We start from the raw sequence: 14,815 nt of genomic DNA on the forward strand, positions 1-14,815 counted from the left end.
TTAAAAAAAAAATTATATTATATATTATAGTGTTTAAACACTAGATTTTTTCTAATTCTTTAAATTTTATCAGGACTTTTTGTATACTCTATAGGATAGGCAAAATAATTTAACGTTTACAGCAATTAAGTATCATTATATCATTTCTTCGTACCTGTTATCATCATTTTCGTTTTTCATATTTAAACTAACGTTATATTACCTGAACCTTGACTAGCTTTGTTTACGAAATGACCTATACTTAATATTTTTTTCTACGATTCTGATTACCTATTATTATTAAGGTAATGGAATTGTTATCGTATCGTATTATTAAAAACACTCGAAATAACTTCCTTTAGTTGATTACTAACGTTGTCAACAGTTATAGATATTTAATTCTATACAATACTTCTGTTAAGACTTATATACAGGAGTGTAGCTACCGCCGTATCCATTATACGGGGTCTATTGATACTGTATAATTTTTAAATTGGGTCCATTTAAAACACAAGGACCGTTTTCAAAATATTCGAAATCTAACCCACCTTTTTCGGTCTACTATTATATAAATAAATATTATATATATAAATGAGGCAGGCATAAAAAATCCAAGACCATGGTTATGTTATTCTAATGTTTTAAAAAAACCGTATTGCCACTTATGTTGGTTATTAGTAGATCGTCAAAGCATGGGTTAGCGGTGTTTCCATAAGAAGCAATTTTATGCAAACTATACTTGACTATGAAAAAATTCTTTTGTGAAAAATCTTTGCCCTTCCTAAAGGCAATTCCTCCAAACAAATTTTTATACGGGGCCCCGCCAAGGCACCCTACGTTTCTGCTTGTATATATTTTTTATAAATAGGTAATAACAAAAGTATAAATACGCATTTTATTTTTAGTTAAAACAATTTCAATATGCTAATTATCGAACTTAGTACATTATTATTATTAGTAGGGACACAAACAAATAGATAAGGAAGAAGTGTGATAACATGTTGTTGAGTTGGGATGACTTGGCATATTTGCCAAAAAGCAAAGTAATTACAGATTGCAAAAAAATCAAAATAATACTGCTATAAAAACAACGCTTGACGATCTTAATTTTAATATGTATGACTGACGTGACGTAATAGAGGTCAGCCACTCAAGGTGAGGGCCGGTAGGGGAGCTGCGATTATTTTATTGTGTCGAGTCAACGTGGCCATGGTGATATTTTTATGGCAGTTCATATTAAGAGACCACTCACCAATTTATATATTTGGTATATCTAGTTCCAAGGTATAACCATATATTATAGCATTTAACAACGTATTATTAAATACTACTTAAATTAATTGTCATAGTGGATAAACTTGTAGCAGAATTTTATCTGACAATTTCAGGATTATTTTATGATTAAAATACAGTGGTTATAGCTGGGGTTTTATGCAGAGTCGCCGTTTAAAATTATCATGATTCATCTTACATCCACCCAGCATTACAACGTTTGAAAATTTCATCGAAGATATGGAGGATCTGAGTTAGAGGACGCGTGATTATTATAAATGTAAACCAAACATACGAAACGATTATTTCTGATTGAATGAAGCTGAGTAGAAATTCACGAATCATTAATTTTTATTATATTTAGTACGAAATCTACCTTCAATTCATAAAACATACATGTAGGTATTAATTATAATCAGGATATTATAGAGATATTTCATTCTTGAATAAAACGAAATATATGTTTCTTACCTTTAACATGTACTTAATCATTTCTGATACGTTAAATCTAAATTTTATATATAACTAACAGTACGTTGCACCATAACATCATACTAAAGCTACAGCTTTAAGTATGTCTGTTGAGCCTGTAATTACAAAGGCTTACCAATAGGACTCGATTAATCATGTCGAGGCTCCAAGGCAGTGTACACCTCCGGGATCCTTTAGCTTATTCTACCACAGAGCAATTTTATGCAAAATAACGATGATTTTTTACTATATTCCACTTCACTACTTCCGTTGCAATTCACATCTCCGCCTAAACTTTAGCAATGCATGTTATCCTTTATACATATATTATAATCAGGTTGGACGTTCATTCTAAAAGAGAAGATGGCCTAGAGGATTTAACATGTGAGTCTTTAAGCAAGGATGTTATAAATAAATAAATAAATATTGGACAACATCACATACATTAGCTAAAACACTTGTATTATGGAAAATCAGAAGTAACGACGGTGCCACATACACACAGACTCAAGACAACATAGAAAACTAATGAACTTTTTTACATCGACTTGGCCCGGAATCGAACCCGGGACCTCAGAGTGGCGTACTCATGAAAACCGATGTACATACTACTCGACCACGGAGTTCGTATGGAGCTCGAAATCCGCAATTATCCCGAAATATTTTCTGTATAAACCGTAACTTAACCCGATAAAAAATATGTTTATTGAAAATTTTTTTCGCATAGTATTTTACTTATAAAGAGTAACTGAAATTGGTTTTTAAGGCTATTTCTTTTTTTTCTGTAAATATACTTAATACCAAATTACACATCCATAACGCTTGTGTTTATATAATTCATCTTGTATCTCATCATCATCTCTGATGTGAAGTAAAACATAGTAAGAAATCTAAAAAAAAAAAAATTAATGACTTTAAAAGTTAACATAGTCACAAAACATCTAGTGGTCCCGCACTAGGCAAGCCTGTCTTGCGGGTACCAACTACCGGTTACAATTTCAAATGTTTAAACGAGAGCTAGGACGATATACGATCCCATAAAGAATTACAAAATAATATTTCGTTATATAACATGAACATCAGCATTTGTTGGATGAAAATCTGTGACATGTTGATTCAGCAACACGCATTGGAGCAGCTTCGTGAAATTAGCTTTAAGTCTTTTGCCAAAAAGTAAAAGCTTTAGCCCAGAAGTGGGTCCACATTTACTTTACGTTTTTAGAAGGGTTGAGCCGGATTATATTACCCTATATATATATATAAATTATAACGCTGCTGCGGGCACAATGACATCAGCGGAACGCGCTTACCTCCAATATTATGAAATTTATCTGCAGTACTGGATCGTCAAATTAAATCGGTCTATGTTATTTTAAAATTTGTTTTGATTCATACTTTTAATCAAGGAGTACAACTTTCAATATTTGAAGATGCAAGCTTAGTAAAATAATGCATTACTGGATTTACTTTTGTTGCCTCGCTATTTTCACGCGCTCAATCTGCCTTTTCTTTTAAATGTATTGGTTTAATTTTTTAGTTAAACTAAGCCAGTAAAAGTATAGACTTTTGTAGTAAAAACATACCATTATCCAGGTATAGGTATGTTTTAGTGATTATTTATAAGAATTAAAGAAAATAGTCCCGCGAAAGTAGTAAGTAAATATGCATAACTTATCTATATTTAAGGGGAAAACCATTACTGAGAGACTGAATAATAAAAACACAAACTTATTTTTGTTTTATATTCTTAGAAAATATTGTACATATGCTTATATGATTCCAATCTTGTTGGCGACATCTAACGCATCATAGTCTCTTGCGAGTCGTACATACGCCTTCTTCTTGCCATCAGGTCTACAAAAAGATAAGGATTTTAGAACATACTTCCTGAGATTATATTATAATATACCATAAAGTTAGTCATCAGAGTTGTGTTTATTTTATTTCATCATTATTCAAAGAGATTCCCACATAACATATCATCATTTTATTTAAAAAATATATATCAAAATGCAAAATATTTTATTTTAGTCTGGTCTTTTACAGTTACTTAACATTAAATTCGAATATTGCATGATTTTAGAATATTTTGCATTTCGATTTGCAATCACATAAATATACAATTATAGAAAATAATTTGTAACACATTTGTTACTGTTTTGTCATACCTTATAAGCGTGTTCACTTTAGCAACATTGATGTCATACAATTTCTTAACTGCAGCCTTAATATGGTGCTTGTTAGAACTAGTGTGAACAATGAATACTAATGTATTGTTGTCCTCAATCTTTTTCATGGCAGCCTCAGAAGTTAACGGATACTTAATGATGTTGTATGCATCCATACTGAAATACAATGTTAACCATAATATCAAAATTCATATTTAACTTAAAATTATTGGTTTTTAGTAGGTTTGTTACATCTTTTGATTTTACCTATTTAGCTTTTTTAAATTTAAAAATAAAAGTTCTGGGTTAGTAATATTAGTAATTCAAGAAATAAAAAATTTTTTATATATGACATTAAAACACAAACAAATCACAATAAAGAAATCTTGTAAAATAAAATCATTAGTTTAACATAGGTGATGTATTAATAATAAAAAGTGCATATGCTTTGCCTTACTGTTGCATTCTATTTTTATCTTAATGGTAATTTATACACAAAGTTGTTACTTACCGATTTCTTTTAGGCAAAGATTTCCTGGGATATTTAGGGTTTCTTGGAGGCTCAAAGGTCTTGGGTCTGCGGAAGTGCACAGATGTGCGTATCTTCCGTACACGTTTTCCATGTTCACCTTTTACAACCTGTAATTTTAAATATTATACATACATGTACTCATTGCTATTATGAGACCAGTTTAATGTTTTTATGTGCTCTCTACAGCTGAAAGGATCTTCTAAAAACTTATTTAAGGTAAATGTAAGTTGATGTAATATTTTTTGTAGAATTTAGAAATAGTTTGTAACAACTATAGTAAGCAATTTTATTTGTTTGAATTTAAAGTTATTTATAAATTAAATTATTCCACTCTGAACTGTTGTTTTATAAGTAAAGTTACATAGTTATTTTCAGGTTTTCAATTTAACCTATCTTTAAGTAAATAATAATCCAAGTTGTAAGCAATGGTCATTTTAAATGTTATAAACACTTATTATCTAATATAGAAACATAATTACTATATTTTGAAAAATATATTTATTATTATTTTGTTTTTGCATCATGTTATAAGGATATTTTTTGGTGGTTATAAATAATAAAAAATAATAGCCTAAAGATAAAGTCAGACTATTGCCTTTTAAGATTACTATTTTAACAATTTCTAAATAATCTAATATTCGTAACTGAATACGAAAAAACGATAATTCGAAATTTATCCATATCTATATCATAACCTGAAATGGTAATCCACATCCATGACACATTTAATGTTAAGTATGATTTAAATATTGAAGCACTCAACAATTACACTTTTAATGGATTTCGTTTACATTTCTTACAAAAAAAAGTACTGACCTTCCTCTGAGTTTTAAGTGCCTTTGCAACTGGTTTAACAACCTTTTTCTGTCCCTTAATACCAGTCTTCTTCGGCTTAGGTGCAATCTTTAACTTAGCTGCTGCTGGTTTTGGTTTGGAGGCAGCTGCTGCTTTTTTGACTGAGGGCTTCGCACTTGACTTAGCTTTCAATGCAGCAGCTTTAGCAGATCCAGGTTTGGCCGATGGTGCAGCTGCTGGTTTTTTTTCAGCAGGTTTGGCTGCTGGTGCTGAAGCGGCTTTGGCTGCTGCTGGGGCAGACTTAGCTGCAGCAGCTTTAGGAGCTGGCGCTGGAGTTTTAGCAGTTGCAGGTTTTGCTGCAGTACTGGTGGATGCAGCTTTAGGTGCTGCTGCCGGAGTCTTGGCAGTAGCAGGTTTTTTCTCCGCGGGTTTAGCCGCAGAGGACCCTAGAATAAATAATAATTTAATAAAATTTTAATGCTCTGCTTAGCGGCTGCATATATTGTAGTTGAATTTTACAAACCGAACCTATATTAGTGCTGCAATATTGTAAGTCACATGAACAGTTTATTATTATACAAAAAAACCTAACCTCCACATGTCATACTTACAATTAATAATATTAAGGATAATTTCATCTTTAAAAATGCTATAACACTACTAATATTTAAAATTACTTTAGTAATTCAATCACCTCTGTAAAAATATTATATTTAAGAAAGTTAATCGTGTGTACGTACAATAATGATATTGACTTGTACCGCGTGGCTAACAACTTCGTGAAATATTTTTGTAAAATTACAACTGAAATATCCTTTAGTTTATATAAATTTAGACTCAAACACAATAAAACTAAAACAAATATACAAAATGTATTTAAAACATAGATATTTTAATTAAAATACTAAAACATACCGGATTTCTCGGGCTGCTTCTTAGGAGGCATCGTGACAAAAAAGATGGAGACCTATTGAAATTGCCAGTCGCAATATTTGTAGTAGTAACATTTTATTTATTATCTACTTAATCTAGTGCTACACATGGTAAATTAACATTAACAAAGTGTAATAGTTATTTGATTGCTTAAAAATATTTTGGCTAATCTATTTGCAATACTATATTTATATTTTTTTCACAATCAATCAATCCTTAATTATGTTTGCAGTATAAGAAATTCCAGAAGTAACTTTACTTTTTTACGTAAAACAAAATGAAGTAATCGCTTTTAATTAGAAAGGATGCAGATAAAATTATAATACAAACGCATACAGCTAAACGATTATTTGGAATAACATAAAGAAATAATTATTATATTATTTACAACTTAAAAAAGCCGAAATACTACAGTTGATATTACATATTTTTTCAATTAATGCTTATTAACTTTTTAATGATAATAGATTTTTTTCTATAAATTTCATTGGAAAGAATCAATCTTTAATTGATTTACGAGAGTGAGTATTTGTTTATATTTATGATTTATATATATAATAAATATATATATATATATATTTATTATATATATAAATCATAAATCATATTTCATATTTATATTAAAGATGAAGAATAAAAAATTAAAAATAGTAATAATGTTGATTTTATAAAAGTTGTTATAGTTTAATAATTAAGTAATATATTTTTTATAATAATTTCATTAAAAAGCGGTGATTATTTTTTTTTTGATCGTAAAGTGTAAAAACAAGTACAACTAAGCTGACACTCCACATGAGAGTAGATAGTATCCATTTTACTGATATGTGTATTACCTGCTTTTTAATTTTGATGATAGAAAATTAAAAAATATTCTAATATACAAGTCAGAAGTGTGACGGGGTTGGCAAAAAGTTAATTAAATTCAAAAAGGTATCGGATATTTTTCCCATTCTTTTAAACATAAAGGGTTGGGTTTAGAATAATCCTCCACGATTTTGGGGAAACAAATTGTTGTATATGTTAGAGAATTGGTCCCTGATTACAACAATACCACTCGCGTCCTGCGAAACGGCACCATTTTCGAGAAAATTAAGAAAAACTGTCATAACCTATACACGCGGAAATATATCAAATAGATCGTAATATTACTATAAGAGCAGGATAAGTAACTATTTTGTATAAGTTGGACAAGGATGCAATATACATAAGATGCTTGTCATATGTCAAAACGCTAAATGAATGTGTCAAATATCACGAATGTGTTTTGACATTATTCATATTTAAATATGTCGTTCGTTGTTTCTTTTTGACTCGCGTAATTCGAATGAGTGCTCATTTTGTTTGTTGTGATTTATTTCGATGATTTTGCTAGAAAGCTTATATTTACACATTTGATTATATAAAATTGACACAAAACCGACTCTGTTAACTCTGACTCAATATGGTCTTCGTATAGAATGAAAATTAGACTACTAAGCTTATGTTTATTTATTTATTTACTATAGTTTAACTCACTTTATTAAATTAGTATATTGATGCATAAAATTCGACTTACTAATTTTTAGCATATAGCATTCTTAGTTCATTGTTATTTTTTTTCCTCTCTTAATGGTAATGAAATCCTACATACCGTAGCCATGCGCTAGGAGGTATAAGCAGCTAAGGTCGTAAGGAACTTGCGGCTGAGGCGGCAAGTATTGAGGATGATTGCTTTTTTTGAAGTAAATGATCAGTGTGATGATGAATCCTGGAAGGCTCCGTTGTAGGCTTTTTAATATGACCCCAGATGATGAGATGGCTATGGGAACAATATATGTCTGCACGCCACTGACGCTTCAGTTCTATTGCAATGTCTTGATATTTAAAGAGTTTTTTCCAAATTGTTGACTGTGATGTGAGTGTTAGGGATCGTCTGCGGAAAATTCTCCTAAAACAATTCACCGAATCACATTTGTGCATGTCAACTCATTAACTGAGCAAATTTTACGGAGTCTTCAATCCGCAAGGATAACCGAACTTTCTGTTCGGTTATCCGAACAATTCAAATAAATACATTATATATCCAATATAATCTTTGAATCTTCCAATGTCTCGGAGTCTGTATCTTATCAGTAACATTTTCTGTTATGCGGATATTCTTTTTTGGAGTTGGCAAGGTTAGATGGCGATGTCTTTAATATTGTTTCCATTGCAGAAAGCCGCTGTGTAGTCAGCACAGTAAATAGGGGCATGAGTTGTCAGAAAATCTTGTTCGACTGAATTATGTTGAGGCAGTATTTTGGTGTTAATAACATTAACAATTTGGACTAGTTTTCTTGAAGTACTTTTTATTGTATGTAGGGACTGCTGATCAGTTTGATGTTTTAAATTTTTCTACTGTAATATTGTATCGTTTCTTATTTTTTTCTACATCGTGATTTCGTCCAGTTCAACTGCTGTAGAGGTGTCTACTATTGGATCATGTGTGTTAGTGATATATTTATGTGGATGGTTGTTATTTCCACCATGTGAATGACTATCGATTCGTTCTATATTTTTTAGTGATTGTTCGGGTGCTGGTATTTTCTGGTAAAGTCAAGTGGGGTAAACTATTTTCAAAAGAGTAACGGCGCAAACATTGATATTTCTTCACAGAATTTTTAAGTTAGTGTTCACTAAACATGTTGTTATTTGCTCAAAGCTGATCTGATATTCTCTTTTCACTTACTTCTGATAACTCTAGGTGTTCTGCGATTACTGCTTGATGAAGGGGTTGACGATAAGGGGTACATGTCAGTCACCTCCTCGTGGTGTACCCTGGGCAACGGGGCCACGGCTAAGACTGGCGGGACGGATGCCGCGGGGCTGCTCCTGGTACGTCCCTGATCGGCGTCAGGGCGGACCATGTGAGTGGCCTCGTTGGCTAGGAGGGAGTGGGAGGGCTCGCTACTCGAGCCTCCCAGGTGTTTTACACCGGCGGTCAGCGGCGGAGCCTACCATCTTATCCGCCGCAGGGCGTCAGCTTCGTTGACGCCCAGCCTCCAGTGGCGGACTCGGGGGAGTTCGCCACATTTCCGCGTGGAGGATGAGGGGGAAGGCGCGCACTATGAATATCCAGCTGCCTTACAGCGGCTGCCGCTGGTGGGGTCGCGGTGGCATGCCGTTGGCGATCCCGTGGCCTCACCACTCGGCGGCATGGTGGAAACCCGAGGATGGTTTTAGTGGCCTACCCACAGGGCATTAGCACTAGCGTGCCCTGGCACGGGGCATAAGTTCCCGGTTGAGTCCCACATACCCGTCCCTGTCCCCCGACCGGGCGGCATGCGTAAATGCATTTCCTCCTCGTTAAACAAAAAAAAAAAAACAAAAAAAAAAAAACAAAAAAAAGGGGGGACGGTAAGCTCTTCTATTTTCGTCCAATTCTGTAATTACGTAGTAGTTTCTAATAATGTTGTACTCAGAGGCTCGTCTTCTTCTTTGCCTTTTACCTTTGCATGCTTAATTGAGTTTGCATACTTTGCGTTGTATCTTGGTTGTTAATTTGTTGCAGGTTCTCTGTGACTTTTATTTGTTCTAATATTTCTTGGGTAAATAATTTATTTCTGACTGTAGATCAGCGTTGGTCACCTAGTCTATGTCTAGATGCCTGCATTTGTAAAATTGGTAATTTGAGTGATAGTTCGTGGTGTAGATGAGCAAGGTATATCTTGCTTGTGTTTAATTTTGTGCCAATGAGGTAGGGGACGCCAAATGTATCTATTCATATCGTCTGACTATCTTTTTTATCGCGTACGTTGTGCGCAATAAAAAATATAAATATCAATGTGTCGGGTGCGGGCTCAATGAAAGTGGAGATGAACTTGGTGTTTCATAAAAATTGAATGGTTCACCATTAAATTTTTATGACGGTGACGCTGAAATTATTTCGTTAAGTATATCGGAGTCCTTTCAATGTTATGCTTGGATCTTACGCTGAGCGGTACAGTGCAAAATAAGAGTATTTGTTTCGTCGCCAAAGGGGTCTAAGGGTAGAAGCTACTTCTACGTTGTGGGTCCACCTGTTCAACTCACAGCGACCGGCTGTACCACTTTTACTGGTTAATGCCCTGCGGTTCAGCTCATCACCACCAATTTTTCGTTTGCTAAAGGATCCAACATCGGCTCCAGGTTAATATTATTTTATTGAATTTAATTTTAAAGTCGACTCCCGGTAATCCGGCCCCTGGCTAATCAGGCACACCTGTCATCCGACATGTCTACTATTATTGAATATTTTTTTGATAATCTTCGCTTATGTAGATAATGCATGATTGAGCTGGTTACAACCCGTGCGCCACAACTATTGTTCTCGACGCGTTTTTTGTTTTGATTCTGATTGCTTAGTTTGAATTTGACTACATGCGATAGCTATCAACCATTTCTTTATATTTTAGAGTATAACATATAGAATCTTATCATTGGATATGTAAGTTGTCGGCCTACAATTAGTTCAGGATCCATAGACCCTTTTTGCACTTGATTACTAACAAGCTAATTAGCTAATGTTTCGTGAGTAGCTTCATTATGATGAGACGCCCAACAATTTCCTGTACGAAAACTCTCGATTGTGGTAGCAAACAGAGGTAGCAGCTTAATTAATATTTATATCATTTAATTTTTTTATGGCAATAGCCATATTGTTACAGTTTTGTGTAAAAAAATCCGAACTATTGGGGGTCTTACTCTTAGTAGGGTACTCTATAATCCGACAATTTCGATAGTCCGTCACTGCCCTGCAAAACGTTGGTTAGATTACCGGGGGTCCACTGTATTACTAAAGTATTTACATCGTAAACTGACAGCCAATAGTTAAAAATATGTATAGCTCTTCCTGACTCCCAATCGCTGAGTGCATTATATAAATGTATAATCCAGTGAGATATATGTATAGTCTACGATACACAAAAACTTTCATGAAACTATCAGCGCTAGACCGCTTAAAGAGAATAGTTTTCTCGCGAGCAAAGCGTCGTAAGCTCGTTCATCAAACTATAAATTTGTCGTTCAATGTTGTGTAACATTATGTCGTCCTTATAAATTTGCCAGATTGTAGGATCTCTATTTTATTTTTTCTATAGTGTATTTATTTTTCGACATTTTGCACCTCTTAAGATTTTTCAAATACTTTGCTGACCGTAATATACATATATTTAATTCAAATTTGTATTCCTTATATTCGTATTTTCATGGACCTTGGACCTTTTTTTTTAAATACTACATAGGTATATTTTTTGGTATGAATGGAACAAAAAAAATAATGTTATAGTTTATATTATTTTATGGGTAAGCAAAGAAATAATAGTACAAAATTGTTGTTTCAAATAAACTAAATTTATTAAGTTATTACAACAACATTATATCTACATAATTAAAATAGTAATAATACTATTAAATAAATGTCAAAATCAAATTATAAATTATCAATCAAATTTGTAATATGTTTTACCAATATTAAAAGCACATTTTTTTTAGGGTCAAGTCTATTACATTTTTGTGTCACATTATTATAATAATCTATTCTACATTAATAGCCTTAATCTACTTTAATATACTATTCTTTTCAAATAGATTCTATAATTTTATATCTTCACTTTGTGCACGACTAGAACAAGTTGTTGCTCGGTGGAATGATCCTAAATTAAACAATGGGGTACTATAATTTCGATCTGTATTAGATGAAACTTGGCCAGAAGCAGTTACATTATTTGTCATTGGAACAGGCCTTTTGCCTATTATTAAAGGAAAACATTCATCAGAAATGCAAGAAAGGGCATTTTGTATTCTTTTTAAACGGTTTGAACATTCTTCAAAATGATCAATTAAATATTTTAAATCTGGGGCTACAGTTAAATGGTGATGAGTTTTTAAATTTTTGTCAATAATTTTTAGTCCATCTGTCGAAGTGTATGTCACTTTCTCACCCCCATAAAAAAACATTTCAATGTCTATGTTGTTTTCCATTAGTTGGCACTTTGCAAGTGATGTATACAAAGTTATTTTAGGTGTCTTAGCTTTAACGAGATCTACAAACCTTGCTGCATACAGATACTTTTTCCAATGTTTTTGTGGTAAATTATGATAAGAGAATACCTCATCAGGATTAGAGCTATGTTCCATATTCAAATTTCTCTCTTTTTCTTTGTCTATGGTATAAATAATAATTTTCATGCCATCTTTAGATATTTTGCAAATTTCTACAATTTTTTCTTCTCTTTCTTTACCTTTCCTTTTAATGAATTCTACCACAACCTCAGAAGATTCAATTTTAAGAATTGCATTGCGGGTTCTGTGGGATATTGTGGGCAGTCTATCGGCACAAAGAGGTGGAACACTTAGTACATTTGAACTTAGCATGCATGGTTTTGTCAAATTTTCTTTGTTATCTTCACCCAAGCTGTGTGATTCAATTTGTTTATGTTTTAAATCTAATTTTTTCATGTTTTCTGAAAGACTAGTAACTTTATATGTGTCATCAATTTTAGGAGTTACAATTAGTTCATTTATTTTATTCTGATTACTATTTAACAACTGCAAGGGTTCACTTGAAGCTGATACAAAGTTATTTTGTCGTCTAGATTCAAAAAAGTTATATGAATTTTGATCTAGGCAATTATTGGCATTTATATTTCCTTTGTTAAAATTGTGTTTATCACTAAATAAGTCAATACCGCTTAAGTTACTTCTATCATTGTTTCTTGGCTTTTGACTATGTTGAGTACTGTGGAGGGTGGTTAAAAATCCTGAATCTCGTGAAAAATCCTGTTTCGGATTAGTTGTTATATCAAAGTATGTATTCAAAAATGGGTGTTCCATTATACCTTTTAAAGTTATTCTTCTCGATGGATCCTTGCATAAAAGTTTCTGTAGCAAATCTTGTGCTTGAATTGACAACTCAATTGGTATTTTGTAATCAGCATTGATGACTTTATTAAGAGTAGTTTTGACATGTTGTGTATGAAATGGTGGGCTACCGACTAATAATGTATACAACATACAACCTAATCCCCAAACATCTGCAGGCAAGCCATGAGTCTCTCTTGAAGCTACTTCAGGTGATATATAGTTAGGGGTTCCACACATGGTTACATGTTTCTCGTCAGGTCCATTTAATTGAGTTGCTAGCCCAAAGTCAGCAATTTTTACACTAAGATCTTTTGTGAGTAATAAATTATTCAGTGAAAGATCTCTATGTATAATGTTATGAGTATGGAGATACAATACTCCACTCACAACTTGTCTAAATATGTCAGATGCTGCCTTCTCGCTAAGACCACGAGTACCTAACTTAAAATGTTTAGCTAACTCACCATTGTGTGCTAATTCTAAAACTAAATAAACATAATGTGCATCTTCAAAAAATGTAAACAATTCTAATATAGCAGGATGTTTTAAGCGGGAGTGAATGGTGACCTCTTGTCGAACTCTCCCTATCATACCTGCACTTGCCATTAAAGCTTTGTCTATCATTTTGATAGCAACAAACAAGCCTGTTTTTTTGCATCTTGCTCGGTATACATGAGCAAATCCTCCTTTTCCAAGATGCTCGAGTAATTCATATTCCTCAATTCTTTCCCCAAACATTTTTAAATTTATAATATTTGTTTATAATAAATGAAATATTTTTTAAATATTCTCTGCATACAAACTTTTATTATTTTGTCCATTATTTTTTAGAATACTGTAAACAAAATTATGGATTACATTTATATTAAATGGATTCAACAGAAAATAAATTATGACAGAATTGCATTTTACAATACCTTGGTTAAAATCCACTTAGCATCCTCGATACTCTTTTGTATTATTTCTTTCACTCTTTCTGGGTCTGTTTCTGATTTGTGTTGTTTATAGCTCTAAAAGGCATAAGTAATTTTACTAAACAATAATAAAATTTGTAGCCAAATAGGCATTTTTTTATTTTATAAATCAGCAAATGAAAAAAACCTAAAGTAACAATATACAATCTTAATTACCTGTTTGACAGCAAATTTATAATGTTTACAAGCATCCAGTGGTAGTTTTTCACACTGGCGTAATAGGTGCTTGTATAACTGTAGAGACGTCATAACAATCTTAGTATCAACGGACAACTGTTTAATTAGGATATGAAACATTGCATTTATTAAGTATTTAATATAACTGCGTTGCTTTTTCTTATTCTTATCAATGTTACATTATGTAATGGCAGAACATTTGTTTGTAAAATGTTGACTATTAATCGACTATCGCGATGAGTGATGTCAGTGGTTAACAGATAATTAATAATTATCAACTGTATTCGATATTATACAGCCATCACATTTACGCTTATGTATAGTGTTTGCACCTGAATACATATTCACGCATGTTTGTCCCTTATTTTCCATTCAGATGATATTGTCATTTGTGTTGTTTGTATGAAAAAGTTTTCGAGTCTCATACGTGAGACTCGAAAACTATAAGTTTGTATAACTTAAGCAATTCCCACTATAAGTATGATTTTTTCTGACTTTACAAAGACTGGTAGGATGACTCAATGTATAATTTATTTTTTTAATAGATTCCCAAACTCCACGGTATTTTATAATTTTATCAAATACAGATTTATGACTGATTTATTAAACTTTAAATTAATGACTGTTAATCAATGAATGTTAAAGTGTTATGT

At 32.3% G+C, this 14,815-nt stretch overlaps 2 protein-coding genes across 2 annotated transcripts; both read right to left on the bottom strand.

Annotated features, from left to right (window-relative positions):
- Nucleotides 1-3,450: 3,450 nt before the first annotated feature.
- On the bottom strand, nucleotides 3,451-6,255 carry LOC125064892 (60S ribosomal protein L23a). Its single transcript, XM_047672198.1, has 5 exons — nucleotides 6,133-6,255; nucleotides 5,239-5,663; nucleotides 4,402-4,529; nucleotides 3,891-4,067; nucleotides 3,451-3,576 (listed from the first exon to the last, which is right to left on the bottom strand). Exons 1-5 carry the CDS (start codon nucleotides 6,161-6,163, stop codon nucleotides 3,492-3,494), a joined length of 846 nt encoding a protein of 281 aa, XP_047528154.1. The 5' UTR covers nucleotides 6,164-6,255; the 3' UTR covers nucleotides 3,451-3,491.
- Nucleotides 6,256-11,719: 5,464 nt separating this feature from the next.
- On the bottom strand, nucleotides 11,720-14,415 carry LOC125064824 (serine/threonine-protein kinase PLK4). Its single transcript, XM_047672068.1, has 3 exons — nucleotides 14,142-14,415; nucleotides 13,929-14,021; nucleotides 11,720-13,846 (listed from the first exon to the last, which is right to left on the bottom strand). Exon 3 carries the CDS (start codon nucleotides 13,747-13,749, stop codon nucleotides 11,740-11,742), a length of 2,010 nt encoding a protein of 669 aa, XP_047528024.1. The 5' UTR covers nucleotides 13,750-13,846; nucleotides 13,929-14,021; nucleotides 14,142-14,415; the 3' UTR covers nucleotides 11,720-11,739.
- Nucleotides 14,416-14,815: the final 400 nt, after the last annotated feature.

The sequence above is a fragment of the Vanessa atalanta genome, chromosome 6, assembly GCF_905147765.1.
Source record: "Vanessa atalanta chromosome 6, ilVanAtal1.2, whole genome shotgun sequence".
In the NCBI taxonomy this organism is placed as follows: domain Eukaryota; kingdom Metazoa; phylum Arthropoda; class Insecta; order Lepidoptera; family Nymphalidae; genus Vanessa; species Vanessa atalanta.